The 14,408-nt window shown below is 41.1% G+C and overlaps 1 protein-coding gene across 3 annotated transcripts in view; it reads right to left on the bottom strand.

The window, feature by feature from the left end:
• tpp2 (tripeptidyl peptidase 2) overlaps positions 1-14,408 on the bottom strand; it is a 277,723-nt gene that overhangs the window by 36,554 nt on the left and 226,761 nt on the right. For all 3 annotated transcript variants that reach the window (XM_068034106.1, XM_068034105.1, XM_068034107.1), the window contains one exon: positions 1,942-2,093. In XM_068034106.1, the coding sequence (XP_067890207.1) occupies positions 1,942-2,093 (152 nt within the window). The remainder of the gene's footprint in view (positions 1-1,941; positions 2,094-14,408) is intronic.

Raw genomic sequence — 14,408 nt, forward strand, 5'->3', positions numbered from 1 at the left:
CTCATGGTTGCTGAAACGACGGACACTGATGATATTTGACTAAACTGAGCAAGTTATTTGAGAATTAGAAGCATCTTCTTTGACTTGGAAACTGCAGTGCTAAATCTAGACATGTTAGCAATTCAACGGATGGTTAGCATTCCAACCAAAGAATATGAAAAAGGCGTGCCATCTATGTTATCAGTCTTGAAGCATGTTAAACTACAGTACAAACATACACAACTATGCCATGAATATGCCCTCTTGCAAACCATGTATTAATAACATAGACTGCTATATTTTATAAATGTGAAAAAATATACTATTTTACTCTTTTGCAAAGTAAAAGTTGTTTATACCTTTACCATTATTATATTTTCTGCCATTTTCCTGTTTTATTTATAATCCATTTATTTGTATTGATTTGCCTCTTGTATTAAATATCAATCTTTCCCTTTGAAATATGAGATTTCAATTTTAGCATTATTATTATTGTGCCAGTAGATGTTACCCCTTTGATAAGATACTTAATGTAAAGTATGCCAATTTTTTTCTTCATCTTGAATATTATATCCAATATTAGTCACCAGGAAAATCAAACAGTCGAACCTTAAAGGATTTCTAGCTTCAGCCCCCTTGATCTAATCATGTAAACACATGAATTATATGACGAGTAGTTCCTTTGGAAATTTTCATTTCACTAATGTAAAAAAAAGTATAACACACAAGGAGTGGAGACAAGATGGTTATAAAAAGTGTTTCACAAGGGAAAATTAAACTGGGTGTACTGTTTCCTGAATGAGGGCCAAATTCTCTGGGTTTTAAAGCATAACCGTAAATATAAAAAACAAAACAGGACTCTTCAGAGATTTGGTGAAATTCAGTAGATGCACAGCATATATGATTCTACAGTTAAAGAAAGATTAATGAGAAATGAAAACAAGCATTAATAAATTATGCATTTCTTGAATGCCCACTAGAGTTCCACTGGCAAAGGCCTTGGAGAGGGTTGACAGCTTCCTTACTATTCATCCAGTTGAAAATGGTGTGTGACAGAAAAAACATGGAAGGAGAGGAGGAAACAGGAGAAATATATTCATGGGTACATATGAAATATGTAGATTTAGGTACACATCAAAACCAAAACCTGTGGAATTTAATAAAAAAGTTAAAAATAACGAAATAATCTTTTAAATATGCATTGAAATTAGGAAAGGAGCAAATTTGGAAATATATGTGAAAGTATATAGATCAGAAAATCAAACTGCTACTGATATTAGGGAAAATAGGTATATTCTGGAACATTCATAACATACAAAATATTAAAAGCCAAATGCATTCCATAATGTTAAGACACCTGAAATGATTTGAGAGGCTAACATTGGCTGGAATTTTTCATTGGGCATGGGGGGGTACCGCCAACTGGCTGAAAAAACAGTGGCGGGCCCACCTCCGCTGGGCCTGTGGGCCAGACCGGATTGTATGCTCCCCAGGCCCTTAATTGGTCTTGGATAGGACTTCCACCTCCTTGAGGCAGGTTTCATCAGGTGGGCTTTTTGAGGCCTCAGCCGCCTGCCAGCCAAGGGTAAAATACCCGTGGCAACAAGCAGAGGCCCTTAAATGCCAGTTAAATGGCTACTTGATTGGCCGGGAGTGGGCAAGCCGTTTCTCGCCGCCGTCCTGCGCAAATTGGCAACAGGGGCGGGAGGGGGTCGGGTACAGCAACCCCGCCTCCTGCTCAATTTTACATCACCCCCACCCCATCACCAGCCCGCTCGTTTGGGGGGGGGGGGGGGGCGTAAAATTCTGGCAACAGATTTTACTATGAAAAATAACTTTTAAAATTTTAAATAGAGTGCAATTGGTAAGAATAGTGAAACTTCTCTTGGCAATAAAATTAATGAAGGATTAAACTCCAAATCAGCTTTACTGACCTACCCACATCTTGGAATGAATACATACTTGGCCATCCACTGTATCTTCAGGTCTCTCAGAGCATCAGCGAAGTCATCTTTAACATCCTTCTCTTTATCTACATCTTTCTCTTTCTCTTTGTTTCCATTTTTCTGCTTATTTGGTGATGGTATAAGATGATATTGCACAGACACCATGTCCTGTTATGCAACAAACAGGAAATAATGTCAAAAATCTGGACTACTATTCCAATAAAGTGAAGAAACAGAAAGGAATATTCATTCCTAGCATTCACATTTCTTATGGCTTGATAACATTTACAAGACTACCACAGCATTTTTTAAAACTGGCTTAAAAAGATATTTAAATATTTTATTTGATCCAATCACACAGCTTGTAATAATTTAAATCTGATGCCCCAGTGCTTTTGCTCCCACCTTACTTGCTGATATGAGGTTGATACATAAGTGAAACCAAAGTCATTGAATAATATACTGTAAACACTAGAAGTTAGAAAGCAGGATTAGAGAAAAAAATCAAATGAAGCAGCAACATCCTTCGCTTTTGCCTCACTCCTCTTTATAGTTTAGAGAATTCCTTTGCCTGATTATGCCTCAAATTTAAACCTTTCACCCTTGTGTTTAAATTCCTCCATGACTTTATTCTTCCCAATTTCCTTCAGGTCTCCATCACTCCCGAAACTCACCATTCCTGAGACTCTGGCCTCTTGTGCATTTTCCTCTCTTCTCTCCACCACTACTGTTTGTTTATTCATCAACTTAAACACCACTGTCTGGAATTCTCTTCTTAAAGCTCTCCACTGCCCTCTTTGTTTTGAGGTCGTGCTTAAAACGTACCCCATTGGCCAAGATTTTGGTCACCTCTCCTAATATCTACTTTGGTTCGGCATCTGTGAAGGTCGGGGGATGTTTTCTATGTTAAAGGCTCTATATAACTGCACATTATTGTTCTTGATTATGTTTGAATGGTTGGGACTCTAATTATTGCCTCCATCGCCCTTCCTCACGACATGACTCTGCTTCTCGATCTTTTCTCTTTGTTCGCTCTCTGTTGTACCTTCCAAGGTGTGGAACTGCACATGGGGAGTTGATAATACCAAGGAAGATTTTAGATCAAATGAGCTTAGAGGTAATAACTGGGGGAGGAAGGAGTTAGGTGGAAGAGGAGTAAAAAGAGGAATGGAGGAAAGAGGGAGAAGAGGGATAAGAGGAAAGAACATTACATTATTATAGCGACTACATGAATGAAAGTTCTTTTTTTCAGCAATGATTTGCAAAGGGGCCTGACAAACCTGATTGTAGTTATTGAAGCGGTGACTAAAGCAGTGGACAGGGAAATGTATATGGACTTCCATAAAGTCCCTCAAAAGAGATTATTAGCTAAAGCTGAAGCTCATGGAATTGAAGGCAAATTATTGGTCTGGTTAGAAGATTAGCTCAGTGGCAGGAAACAGATAGTAGGGATAATGGGCAAGTACTCTGATTGGCAGGAATGGCTAGTGGCGTCCCACAGGGATCTGTGTTGGGGCCTCAACTAATCTCTGTACTTATTAGAGAATTAAGATGACAGGGGTAGAGAATCATATATTCAAGTTTGCCAATGACACAAAGACAGGCGGCATTGTAAGCAGTGTACCTAGAAGCATAAAATTACAAAGAATATGAAGAGATTAAGTGAATGGGCAAAATTATGGCAAATAGATTTTGATATAGGCAAGTGTGAGCTCATCCACTTTTGACCTAAAAAGGATAAATCAGAGTACTTCCTAAATATGAAAAGCTAGAAGCAGTGGAGGTCCAAAGAGACTTGGGATCCATATACATAGATCGCTAAAATGTAATGGACAGATACAAAAAATAATCAAAAAAGTTAATGGAATGTTGGCCTTTATATCAAAAGGACCAGAACACAAGGGCATAGAAGTCATTCTGCCGCTTTACAAAGCCTTGGTTAGACCATACCTGGAGTACTGTGTTCAGTTCTGGACACCACACCTTAGGGACGATATACTGGCTTTGGAGGGAATGCAGCGTAGATTTACTAGAATGATACCTGAACATCAAGGGTTAAATTACGAGGCCAGATTACACACACGAGAGTTGATTTCCTTGGAATTTAGACAAATAAGGGGTGATCTGATTAAATTTTTCAAGATTCTAACAAGAATTGATATTGGAGATATAGAGAAACTATTTCCACTTGCTGGGGAATCAAGCATTAGGGGACATAGGACCCAGGCCTTACAGGAGTAAAGTTAGGAAACACTTCTACATGCAAATGGCAATTGATGCTGGATTAATTGTTAATTTTAAACCTGAGATTGACAGACTTCTGTTAACCAAAAGTATTAAAGAATATGGGATAAAGGTGCAATCATGGAGTTAGGTCACAAATTAACCATGATCTCAATGAATGGCAGAAGAGGCTCAAATGGCCTACTCCTGTTCTTATGTTTATTTTTTGTTGTTTGGGTAGGGATTGGGAAATCTTCTTAATGGAGAAGCTCAAAAACCTTCTCAGAATGGAAGGTGGTAAAGGGTCACTTTTAGGAGGGGGCAAATTAACTTGCAGCAGGACAGCGCTTCTCATCAGGGTGGGGGATGTCTGGGGGGTGGGGAAGATAGGTCGTTAAATCTTTACAGTAGGAGAGATTCATGTGTTGGGTACTGCAGTAGGAGTGTATTAATTCATTCTGTGAAAACCAATCAGCAAAAGAAAAAACTGCAGAAATAAATCCATGCTATTATGCGGTTATCATCAGGGCCTTTTAAATGTGGGGCTAGTGTTGACAGCTTTGCGCTTCTGATTTCCACATTGGTGCCACTATATTTCAATTGTGAGGGTGAAATGGGGACAAACCACCCTGTCTAACAAATTTACAAATAGTAACTGACAGTATTAAACAGCTTGTCAAATGCTTTTATAAGGAGGCTGGTATAGTCAACTATTTATGCTTCTGTTTTCAATTAATTCTCATATGTGCCAGTTCTTAACACCTAGCGAGTGTAGAGAGAGCATCGTTAGAGTGAATGATCTGACATTACTTCAATCTATCAAATGGCGCTATGGGGTATCTTAGTTAATGGATCACCTAACATAACACCACAGTACTACTTACCATTTTTAACACATAACAAACAATTTCGATTGGGTTTTATTGATGTTAATATTATGTTTTTATATTGGTTATTTTGAACATTTGAATGAAATTTAAATATCAAGTTATAAAAATTAACAGATAGTGAAGATGCAATTGAAAATAAAGAGGCAATGAAGACCAGTAGCAGTTTAGAAAACTATTTTAATTGAGTTATAAATTCATATTCCCAATTCTGTTCAATTAAATGTTCTTATTCGGGCAGTCAGTTTTGGTCACTATTGGCCATGATATATTCATTAACCATTTACATAATTGTAGCTACCTTACACTTTATACTTGAACTTTTGAGAGAGATCAAATAATAATAATGTGTAAGCACAGCATGACACATAGAATGAATGTGTTTAGGAAATGTGTAAATTGAACTCAAGTAGCCAGTGTGTTTTTGAAAGCTGTTGGGACAAATCTGTAAATTAGTATCCAACACAATTAGTGACATGAAGTTAGAAAATAAAGTTGCAAATCTTTGATATTGCATATGCTCAGAACAACAGAAATAAACCAAAACACAGGAATATATTTTCCAAATATAAATCTAGGTCAGAAAATTGTGAAACCTTACAAAATTGTAAATATTTTCAAAAATACACAATATAAATGTTTAAACATGTACAAAAGCCACTGAGTAGCTTCCACATATCAATACGTAATCCTCCAAGGACTCCAGCTGCATTTTTGTGCCAAAGTGACATCACTATGGTTTATAAAAATAAATAAACCTTCAGAAATAAAGTACAGCTTTGAAGCTATTCTTAATTACTCTAACAAATCAGTGTAACTTTTTATGATCAACTAGAATGACCTTCAATGTTTTATGCAGCATGCAGCAGATTAATAATAATGTTCAAAAGAAAACTGGATAAATACTTGAAGGGAAAGAAATTACAGGCTCATGGAGAAAGAGTGCAGGTGGAAAGGGTCGGGGGGGGGGGGGGGAGGTGTGGGGGTGGAGAATTACTTTAATTTGGACAGCTCTACCAAAGACTGGGACAGGGGACAATGTGTCAAATGGCTTCATGTTTTGTATCATTCTATGATACCCCACCTTAAGTGACAATCAGCTGAATAATTACAATCTTGGGCCAAAAATAACATTCACAAATGACTAGACAAAAATAAAATAGAAGATCAATAACCAAGATCCTATAGTTATGAAAGTTTTCCAGATTGCCAGAAGGAAATCGCTCCATCTAGTCAGGAAAACATGCTATGCTGAATGAGGATTTTTAATTCTAATTGGAAACTTACATTAAACTTTTAAGAAGAAAAGCAGGAATCCTACATTCAACTTTCAAAACAAAACTGGCAGCTAAGATGGCCACCACAATTTGCACTGAAATACCCCACATTCCAAGACATCAAAGTGGAGACACATATCTAAACAGCTCTCATCCAAAACAATGGTTTGAACAGATGAGTGGATGATCTGATATCTCCCTCGTTAGCAAGACATTCAAAGCCATCTTGGAGCATTCACCCCAGTGAAGACGCACCTCCAGGGGTGAACACTGAAATGAAACAATAAGACCTGAGTGAGATTTGGGATTCTTAGACTTTGGGTTGCATTGAAGTGAACACAAGAATACACTGAAAGAATCATGTGCCAATCTCCCAGTCTGTGTGGAAACTTGTGGGAGTTTCTGTTACACACAGCAGACAAGCTTTGAGAGCTAATCAGTGCAGGACCCTAGTGGGTCTGTGCCTCTCTTTCCAGAATCCTGTGCAAGCCTCTCATCGCTACAGACAGACCCTGGGGGAGAAAGCCCCCAACATCACTGTCTCTAAGAAAACCCTGAACCAGGTGGACCAACTACAAGTACACTTCTACCAGCCAGGAACTTCAGAACCATGAATTCAGCCAGAAGATAACTGAATTACCAGACCCCCTTTGTTCTGGACTCTAATCCAACCAAACTATTCTTCATCACTCTGTAACCTATTTGTGAGTGTGAGAGATTCTCGTGTGTGTATGTGTGTGTGTGTGTAAGAGAATGTTGGAGCGTAGTTTATTATTTTATTTAGATCGGGTTTTGACTTTAAGTACAATAAACTAACCTTTCTTGTTGAAACTCAAGAAAACCTTGCTGATTGATTCTTTTCTGATCATAGCACAAAAAGGGTTAAACATTCACTGAATTGGTATGCACATTCACTGTTTAAAAGAAATAAACCCTGTTGCAGTCAAACAAGGAGAGGGACAAGAGTGAAGCCTTTCGACCCCTCCTCACCTGATCGTAACAGAAATTAAGGGTCTGGCGCCTGCGATCAAAACTCAAAGACAAACGAGAATCAGAAGTGGGAAACCAAATTAATCCCTAGAAAAAATGTTTAAGACTTCAGTACAGTTTTCTTGGGGTTTTCACTGTTGGAGTACTAAAATGCCCACATTTGAGGCTAGTACCTTCCTAAACCACAGGGAAGCAACTTGGGACAGGTTAAAAGTCCTATCTATTGAAGAGCTGAAGAATGTAGCTGGGCAGTTAGGGATTATTATCCGTCCAAAAGCTAGAAAACCCGAAATCCTAAAACATGTGGCCGACCATTTTGCGCTTGAACCTGAAGACTCAGGAACAGGTTTAGAGTTGGAAACAGACAGGGTAACATTAGTTAAGATACAGCGAGAACAGAGGGGACTAGAATTAGAATTTCAAGAAAAGAAAAAGGACTTTCCAGAGAGAGGAGAGAGAGCTTCAGGAAAGGGAAAAAGAGCTTTCCAAAGGGCGTTAAGGCAGCATGAATTAACAAGAGGAAATCTCAATGCACCCAGTGAAGGCACCGCTGGTGAGGGAGCTACCTCTAGCACAGGACCGAGTGTTGAGCTCTTAAAGTTCTCTCAATTGATCGTTAAGTTCAATGAGGGGGATGTGAAAGCATTTCTCATCTTTTTTGAAAAGCTGAAGTGGCCGGCAGAGAGCTGGACCCTGTTATTGCAAAGCAAGTTAATAGGAAATGCCCGTGAGGTTTATTCGCTGTTGCCTGCTGAGAGTTCATCAGACTATGAGATGACTAAAAATGCTATCCAGAGTCCATATGAGCTGGTACCGGAGGCATCCTGCCAAAAATTCCAAACACTCCGAAAGGAGCCTGAACTAACTTACCTTGAGTATGAAAGAGTTAAGCAACTCGCCTTTGACCAATGGATATGGGCACTCAAGATACAGCCCACATATGAAAACCTCAGAACGGTGATCCCTCTCGAGGAGTTCAAAAACTCACTCCACCTTTCCGTTAAAATCCACATATAGGAACAAAAGGTTCCAAGAGCCAGGCAGGTAGCAATCCTGGCTTGTCCACAAGCCCTTACCCCAAGTGAAACTTGTACCTAGTAACCCCCAAAAACCCGAAAAGGATAAAAGGTGAGAGGGTGATAGGAGCCCAAACAGCTATGGGCAAGAAGGGAAAGCTAGACACACAGGGGGCTCTCCTCAGACCAAAAAGGACAGTGCTGAGTGCAGGAGTGACGCACAGAAGCCTATATGTTTCTACTGTAACAAGGCAGGCCACCTTTGAGCTGATTGCTGGAAGTTATGGGGAAAACCTGCAGGATTAATCAGGGCACACCAGACCAATACAGAAAAAGGGGCCCTGATGGAAAGCACAGCAGACCAGGCGGTGGCATTAACTGTGGCAGTAAGACCCAGTATACATACCTCAGAGTGCAGGAAAATTTAACAAAATCCCTGAGAGTTACCAGGATTTTGTGTCTGAAGGAAAAGTGACCCCATACACTTCAAGTGAGGCAAGCAAGCCCAGAGTCATAAGTAGGGATACAGGGACCACCCAATCCTTTCTTATGGGAAAAGTCATGACCTTTCCCCCAGAGGATGCACTGAATGCAAGAGTATTAATGAATTGTATCGGAGGAAAGTATATGCCCACACCTTTATATCGGGTGCACCTGGAGTGTGACCTTGTTTTAGGACCGGTAACCATGGGGATTGTCCCTAGTTTATCTGTGGACGGGGATGACCTGCTCCTGGGTAATAATCTGGCAGGGGTGAAGGTTTCCAATATATTCCCTGACCCAGTCCATGGCCAAACAAGCTCCATCAGAGGAGGCTGAACTGACACTGCAGACAGATGACCCTACTGTCTAGTTATCTGAAACCTCCTTTGGGAAGTTAGAGGACCCAAAGGATGTGTTAAACAGGTCTTCCTTGGTCAAGGCTCAGCAAGCCGACGCAGTAGTAAAAAATTAGACTGCCAAAACCGAAGCTGAAGGAGAGGGAGTCCCAGAGTGCCACTATTTAAAAAATGAAGTGTTTAGTTTTAGTTTTAGTTTAGAGATACAGCACTGAAACAGGCCCTTCGGCCCACCGAGTCTGTGCCGACCATCAACCACCCATTTATACTAATCCTACACTAATCCCATATTCCTACCACATCCCCACCTGTCCCTATATTTCCCTACCACCTACCTATACTAGGGGCAATTTATAATGGCCAATTAACCTATCAACCTGCAAGTCTTTGGCATGTGGGAGGAAACCGGAGCACCCGGAGGAAACCCACGCAGACACAGGGAGAACTTGCAAACTCCACACAGGCAGTACCCAGAATTGAACCCGGGTCGCTGGAGCTGTGAGGCTGCAGTGCTAACCACTGTGCCACTGTGCCGCCCTGAGTGCTGATGAGGAAGTGGAAATCTCCTCACATACCTGCGGATGAAGGGTGGACAGTGGTTCACCAGATATTGGTACTGCCGAGGTACCATAAAGACATACTAAGAATAGCCCACAAACTTCCAAATGCTGGACATGTTGGTATATGAAAAAATCCAAGCCCACATAAGACAGCATTTTGACTGGCCAAAACTCCACAAAAATGTGGTCGAGCTCTGTAAAACTTGCCACACATGCCAGTTTGCGGGGAAGCCCCAATCTGGAATAAAACCTGCACCCCTAAATCCCATACTGGCTTTTGGGGAACACTTCAGCAGAATGCTGGTGGATTGTGTGGGACCCATGCTGAGATCAAAAGGGGGCTACCAGTATCTTCTCACTATTATGGATGTGGCTACCCAATTCCCAGAGGCCATTCCCCTAAGAACTATCTCTGCCAAGGTAGTGGGAGAGGGGCTAAGCCAATTTTTTTAACTGCTAGGGGCTGCCTACCAAGATCCAGTTGGATCAGGGCACGAATTTCATGTCTGGTATCTTTCAAAAGGTCATGGGTAATCTGGGCATAGCCCAGCTAAAGTCCTCAGCCTACCACCCACAGTCACAAGGGACTTTGGAAAGGTACCACCACTGCTACAATGACCCCCATGACTGGGACAAAGGGCAGAGATTTCTCTAGTTTTCCACCAGCTACTCACCGAATGAGTCCACCGTTTTACTCCATAGAAAAGTTACAGCACAGAAGGAGGCCATTCAGCCCATTGTGTCTGCGCCGGCTGAAAAAACTAGCTGCCCAAACTAATCCCACCTTCCAGCATCTTGTCCGTAGCCTTGCAGGTTACAGCAAGGTGCATGTCCAGGTACCTTTTAAATGAGTTGAGGGTTTCTGCCTCCACCACCAATCCAGGCAGTGAATTCCAGATTCCCATCACCCTCTGGGTGAAAAAGTTTTTCCTCATGCCCCCTTTAATCCTTCTACCAATCACCTTAAATCTGTGCCCCCTGGTTTTTGACCTCTCTGATCGGGGAAACAGGTCCTTCCTGTCTACTCTACCTAGGCCCCTCATAATTTTGTACGCCTCAATTAAGTCGCCCCTCAGCCTCCTCTGTTCGAAGGCAAACAATCCTAGCCTATTCAATCTTTCCTCATAGCTGCAACTTTAGAGCCCTGGCAACATTCCTGTAAATCTCCTCTGTACTCTCTCCATAGCAATTATATCTTTCCTGTAATGTGGTGACCAAAACTGCACAAAATATTCCAGCTGTGGCCTAACCAACATTTTATACTGTTCCAGCAAGGCATCCCTACTTTTGTATTCTATACCTTGGCCAATAAAGGAAAGCATTCCATATGCCTTCTTCCCCACTCTATCTACCTGTCCTGCCACCTTCAGGGACCTGTGGATATGCACTCCAAGGTCTCTCACTTCTTCTACCTGTCCCTTTGAATTAGTTTTTATTTGGGTCATTTTCTGATTGGCAAGATGTAACGAGTGGCGTGCCACAGGGATCAGCCTTGGGGCCTCAACTTTTTACAATTTATATAAATGACTTGGATGAAGGGACTGAAGGTATGGTTGCTAAATTTGCTGATGACACAAAGATAGGTAGGAAAGTAAGTTGTGAAGAGGACATAAGGAAGCTACAAAGGGATATAGATGGGTTAAGTGAGTGGGCAAAGATTTGGCAAATGGAGTATAATGTGGGAAAATGTGAAATAGTTCATTTTGGTAGGTGGAATAAAAAAAATGCATATTATCTAAATGGTGAGAGATTGCAGAGCTTGGAGATGCAGAGGGATCTGGGTGCCCTCGTGCATGAATTGCCAAAGGTTAGTATGCAGGTACAGCACGTAATTAGGAAAGCTAATAGAATGTTATCATTTATCGCAAGACCAATTGAATACAAAAGTAGGGAGGTTATGCTTCAGTTATACAGGGCATTGGTGAGACCTCATCTGGAGTACTGTGTACAGTATTGGTATCCTCATTTAAGGTAGGATGTAAATGCATTGGAAGCAGTTCAGAGAAGGTTTACTAGACTAATACCTGGAATGGGCGAGTTGCCTTATGAGGAAAGGCTGGACAGACGAGGCTTGTGTCCACTGGAGTTTAGAAGAGTAAGAGGTAACTTGATTGAAACATATAAGATGCTGAGTGAGGGGTCTTCACAGGGTGGATCTGGAAAGGATGTTTTCTCTTGTGGGAGAATCTAGAACTAGGGGTTACTTTTTAAAAATAAGGGGTCGCCCATTTAAGACAGAAATTAGGAAAAAGAATTTCTCTCAGAGGGTCGTGAGTCTTTGGAACTCTCTTCCTCAAAAAGGCAGTGGAAGCAGAGTCTTTGAATATTTTTAAGGCAGAAGTAGATAAGATTTTTGGTAAGCAAGGGGGTGAAAGGTTAAGGGGGTAGGTGTGAATGTGTAGTTGAGGATACAAACAGATCGAGCCGTGATCTTGTTAAATGGCGGAGCAGGTTGAGGGGCCGAGTGGCCTACTCCTGCTCCTAATTCATATGCATTCAAGGAGATGTTTTTGGGACACAGGGATAAGCCTTCCATGTTAGGCTACATTTCCATATTCTGGGAGTGGCTCACGAGAGCCTGTGCAGTGGTTTAGGAGCACCTAAAAAACTCCCTGACAGCTATGAAAAGGCAGACAGATAAACATGCCAAGGCCAGAACATTTTGGTCTGGAGATCATGTGTTAGTACTACTCCCAATACAAGGTGAACCCCCAAAAGCCCAGTTCAGTGGTCCCTATACAGTAGTAAAGAGAATTGGCAGGGTGAACAAAAAAAAAGGTTGTGCCACATCAACATGTTAAAACAGTATCACAGCCGGGAAGGGGACAAACAAGCCCACGTTTGTCAGGCAGTCAAGAATGAGAAGGACGAAAAGTGTTAAGGGAAACCTCCAAGCCTGTTTGTGAAGAAGACACTGAGACTAGGATGCTTTGGTGGAGACTGTTTATTGCTTGCCACGGAGCTTACTTCTCCACTCCTAACAACACCCAGCCACTGCTGGCTGGTTCTTCTTTATAAAGGCATCGGAGTACTATTAATTAATCAACACCCAACACCTGTTCACCCTATTACCTTCAACTACTCGGTATTTAACATCCATTAACAGAACTTTAGACATGAATAGATTCCCCTCTTTAAATTAAATATATATAAAATGAAAAAGAGGCACAAAATAATGATTTTTTAAAAAAAATCTTACATTATACCATGAACCTTCAATAGCACCAGCCATTAATATACTGTATATTCCCCCTTTTTTAAAACAAAAAAAATTGTATAAATAATTACAAAGCAATCTTACCAAAAAATTCACATTTTCCTAACTCATCATAACACTAGACAGCCCTCTTCGAGGACAGCCAACAATTCCTTTGAGCAAGCACATCTCTTAGTAAAATAATCCGACAACTGACGACTTGCGTCGGTCGACCCATTTTATTTTGGAAACTTCTTTTCTTCCCAACATTTCTTTTATACTCGCAAGATCAATCCTCAACCTCTTTTGCGTGACACGTTTTGTCGAATGGATGTTGTCCCAGAGAGGATAGTTATCTATATAGCATTCTATAGGAACATTTTTATGATTGCCCCTTATACAAGAGTTTCTTTAAAATACCTGATAAATACATACCCATATCTATTGCTTCTATCAGTGCAAGAGTCTCAGCAGCTAAGGTGCTTTTAACTATCCTCTTTATTTTTTTTCGATTCCCAGGCTAATGGACAACACTTATCATTTCTTCCCACCAAAAATATAATTAACCCTGCTGCGCTTGAATAACCATCGTGAATATTAGTGTGTGAGGCGTCACTAAAAATTACTAATTTAATTTCTTCTGGGTCACCCAATGCTGGAAACTTGAGTACATTTGTCTAAACTCAATCTCTTCAATGTCTTATTTGTTTTCAGCACTTCCCCAACAGTAGCATGTTTCAGCATGGTGCTCAATTCTAATACATTATAGCGTGATGGAAACCCCACATACCAAATGGAAATATTAATTTCATCGTGTGGAACTTTGCCTGATATTTTTACTGGACATTGTTACAAATAACTTTAAAACACAGAACAGCTAGCAGCCAAGATGGCCACGCACAATTTGCATATGAAAAAAACAAAGAATCAGGCTGGAGACAGATGTGATTACTCAGCCTAGCCAGAGCAGTGGGGTGCTCTCTGATTCACTTATCTGGGATAACCTTATCAATAGGGGTTGTCAAAAGCCATCACCTTTGAAAGAGCAAACCCCCCCACTTATCACAAAGTATGTCTGAACAGCTAGGGGGACAGTCTTAAATTTCAAAGATCATTCTGGAAGTTGCTGATTCAAACACAAAGAGGTGGTCACATCACATGACTGCTTGGGCCACTCTGGAGATTTGTGAGTAGTCACTTAGAAGTCAGACAGTAACTGAGATCCAGCAAGAGAACAGCATTAAAGCCTGGCTGCCCGACCCGAACCTGACTAGAACCGACTACATGTGTTGGGTTCGGGTCGGGTTGGGTTCAGATTCCAAGTTCAGCATTCGGGCTCGGGTCAGGTAGGGTTGGACACTGCTTCCGGGAAGTCACGGGATCAGGCTTACTCATGACTCCCCACAACTCCAGCGGCAGGAATAGCCTGCTGCCAGAACAGATGAAGGAGATTCGTGTTGGGTTGGGTTAGGCGCGAAAAGATTTAAAGGGCTCG

This window comes from Heterodontus francisci, chromosome 6, assembly GCF_036365525.1.
Source record: "Heterodontus francisci isolate sHetFra1 chromosome 6, sHetFra1.hap1, whole genome shotgun sequence".
NCBI classification, from domain to species: domain Eukaryota; kingdom Metazoa; phylum Chordata; class Chondrichthyes; order Heterodontiformes; family Heterodontidae; genus Heterodontus; species Heterodontus francisci.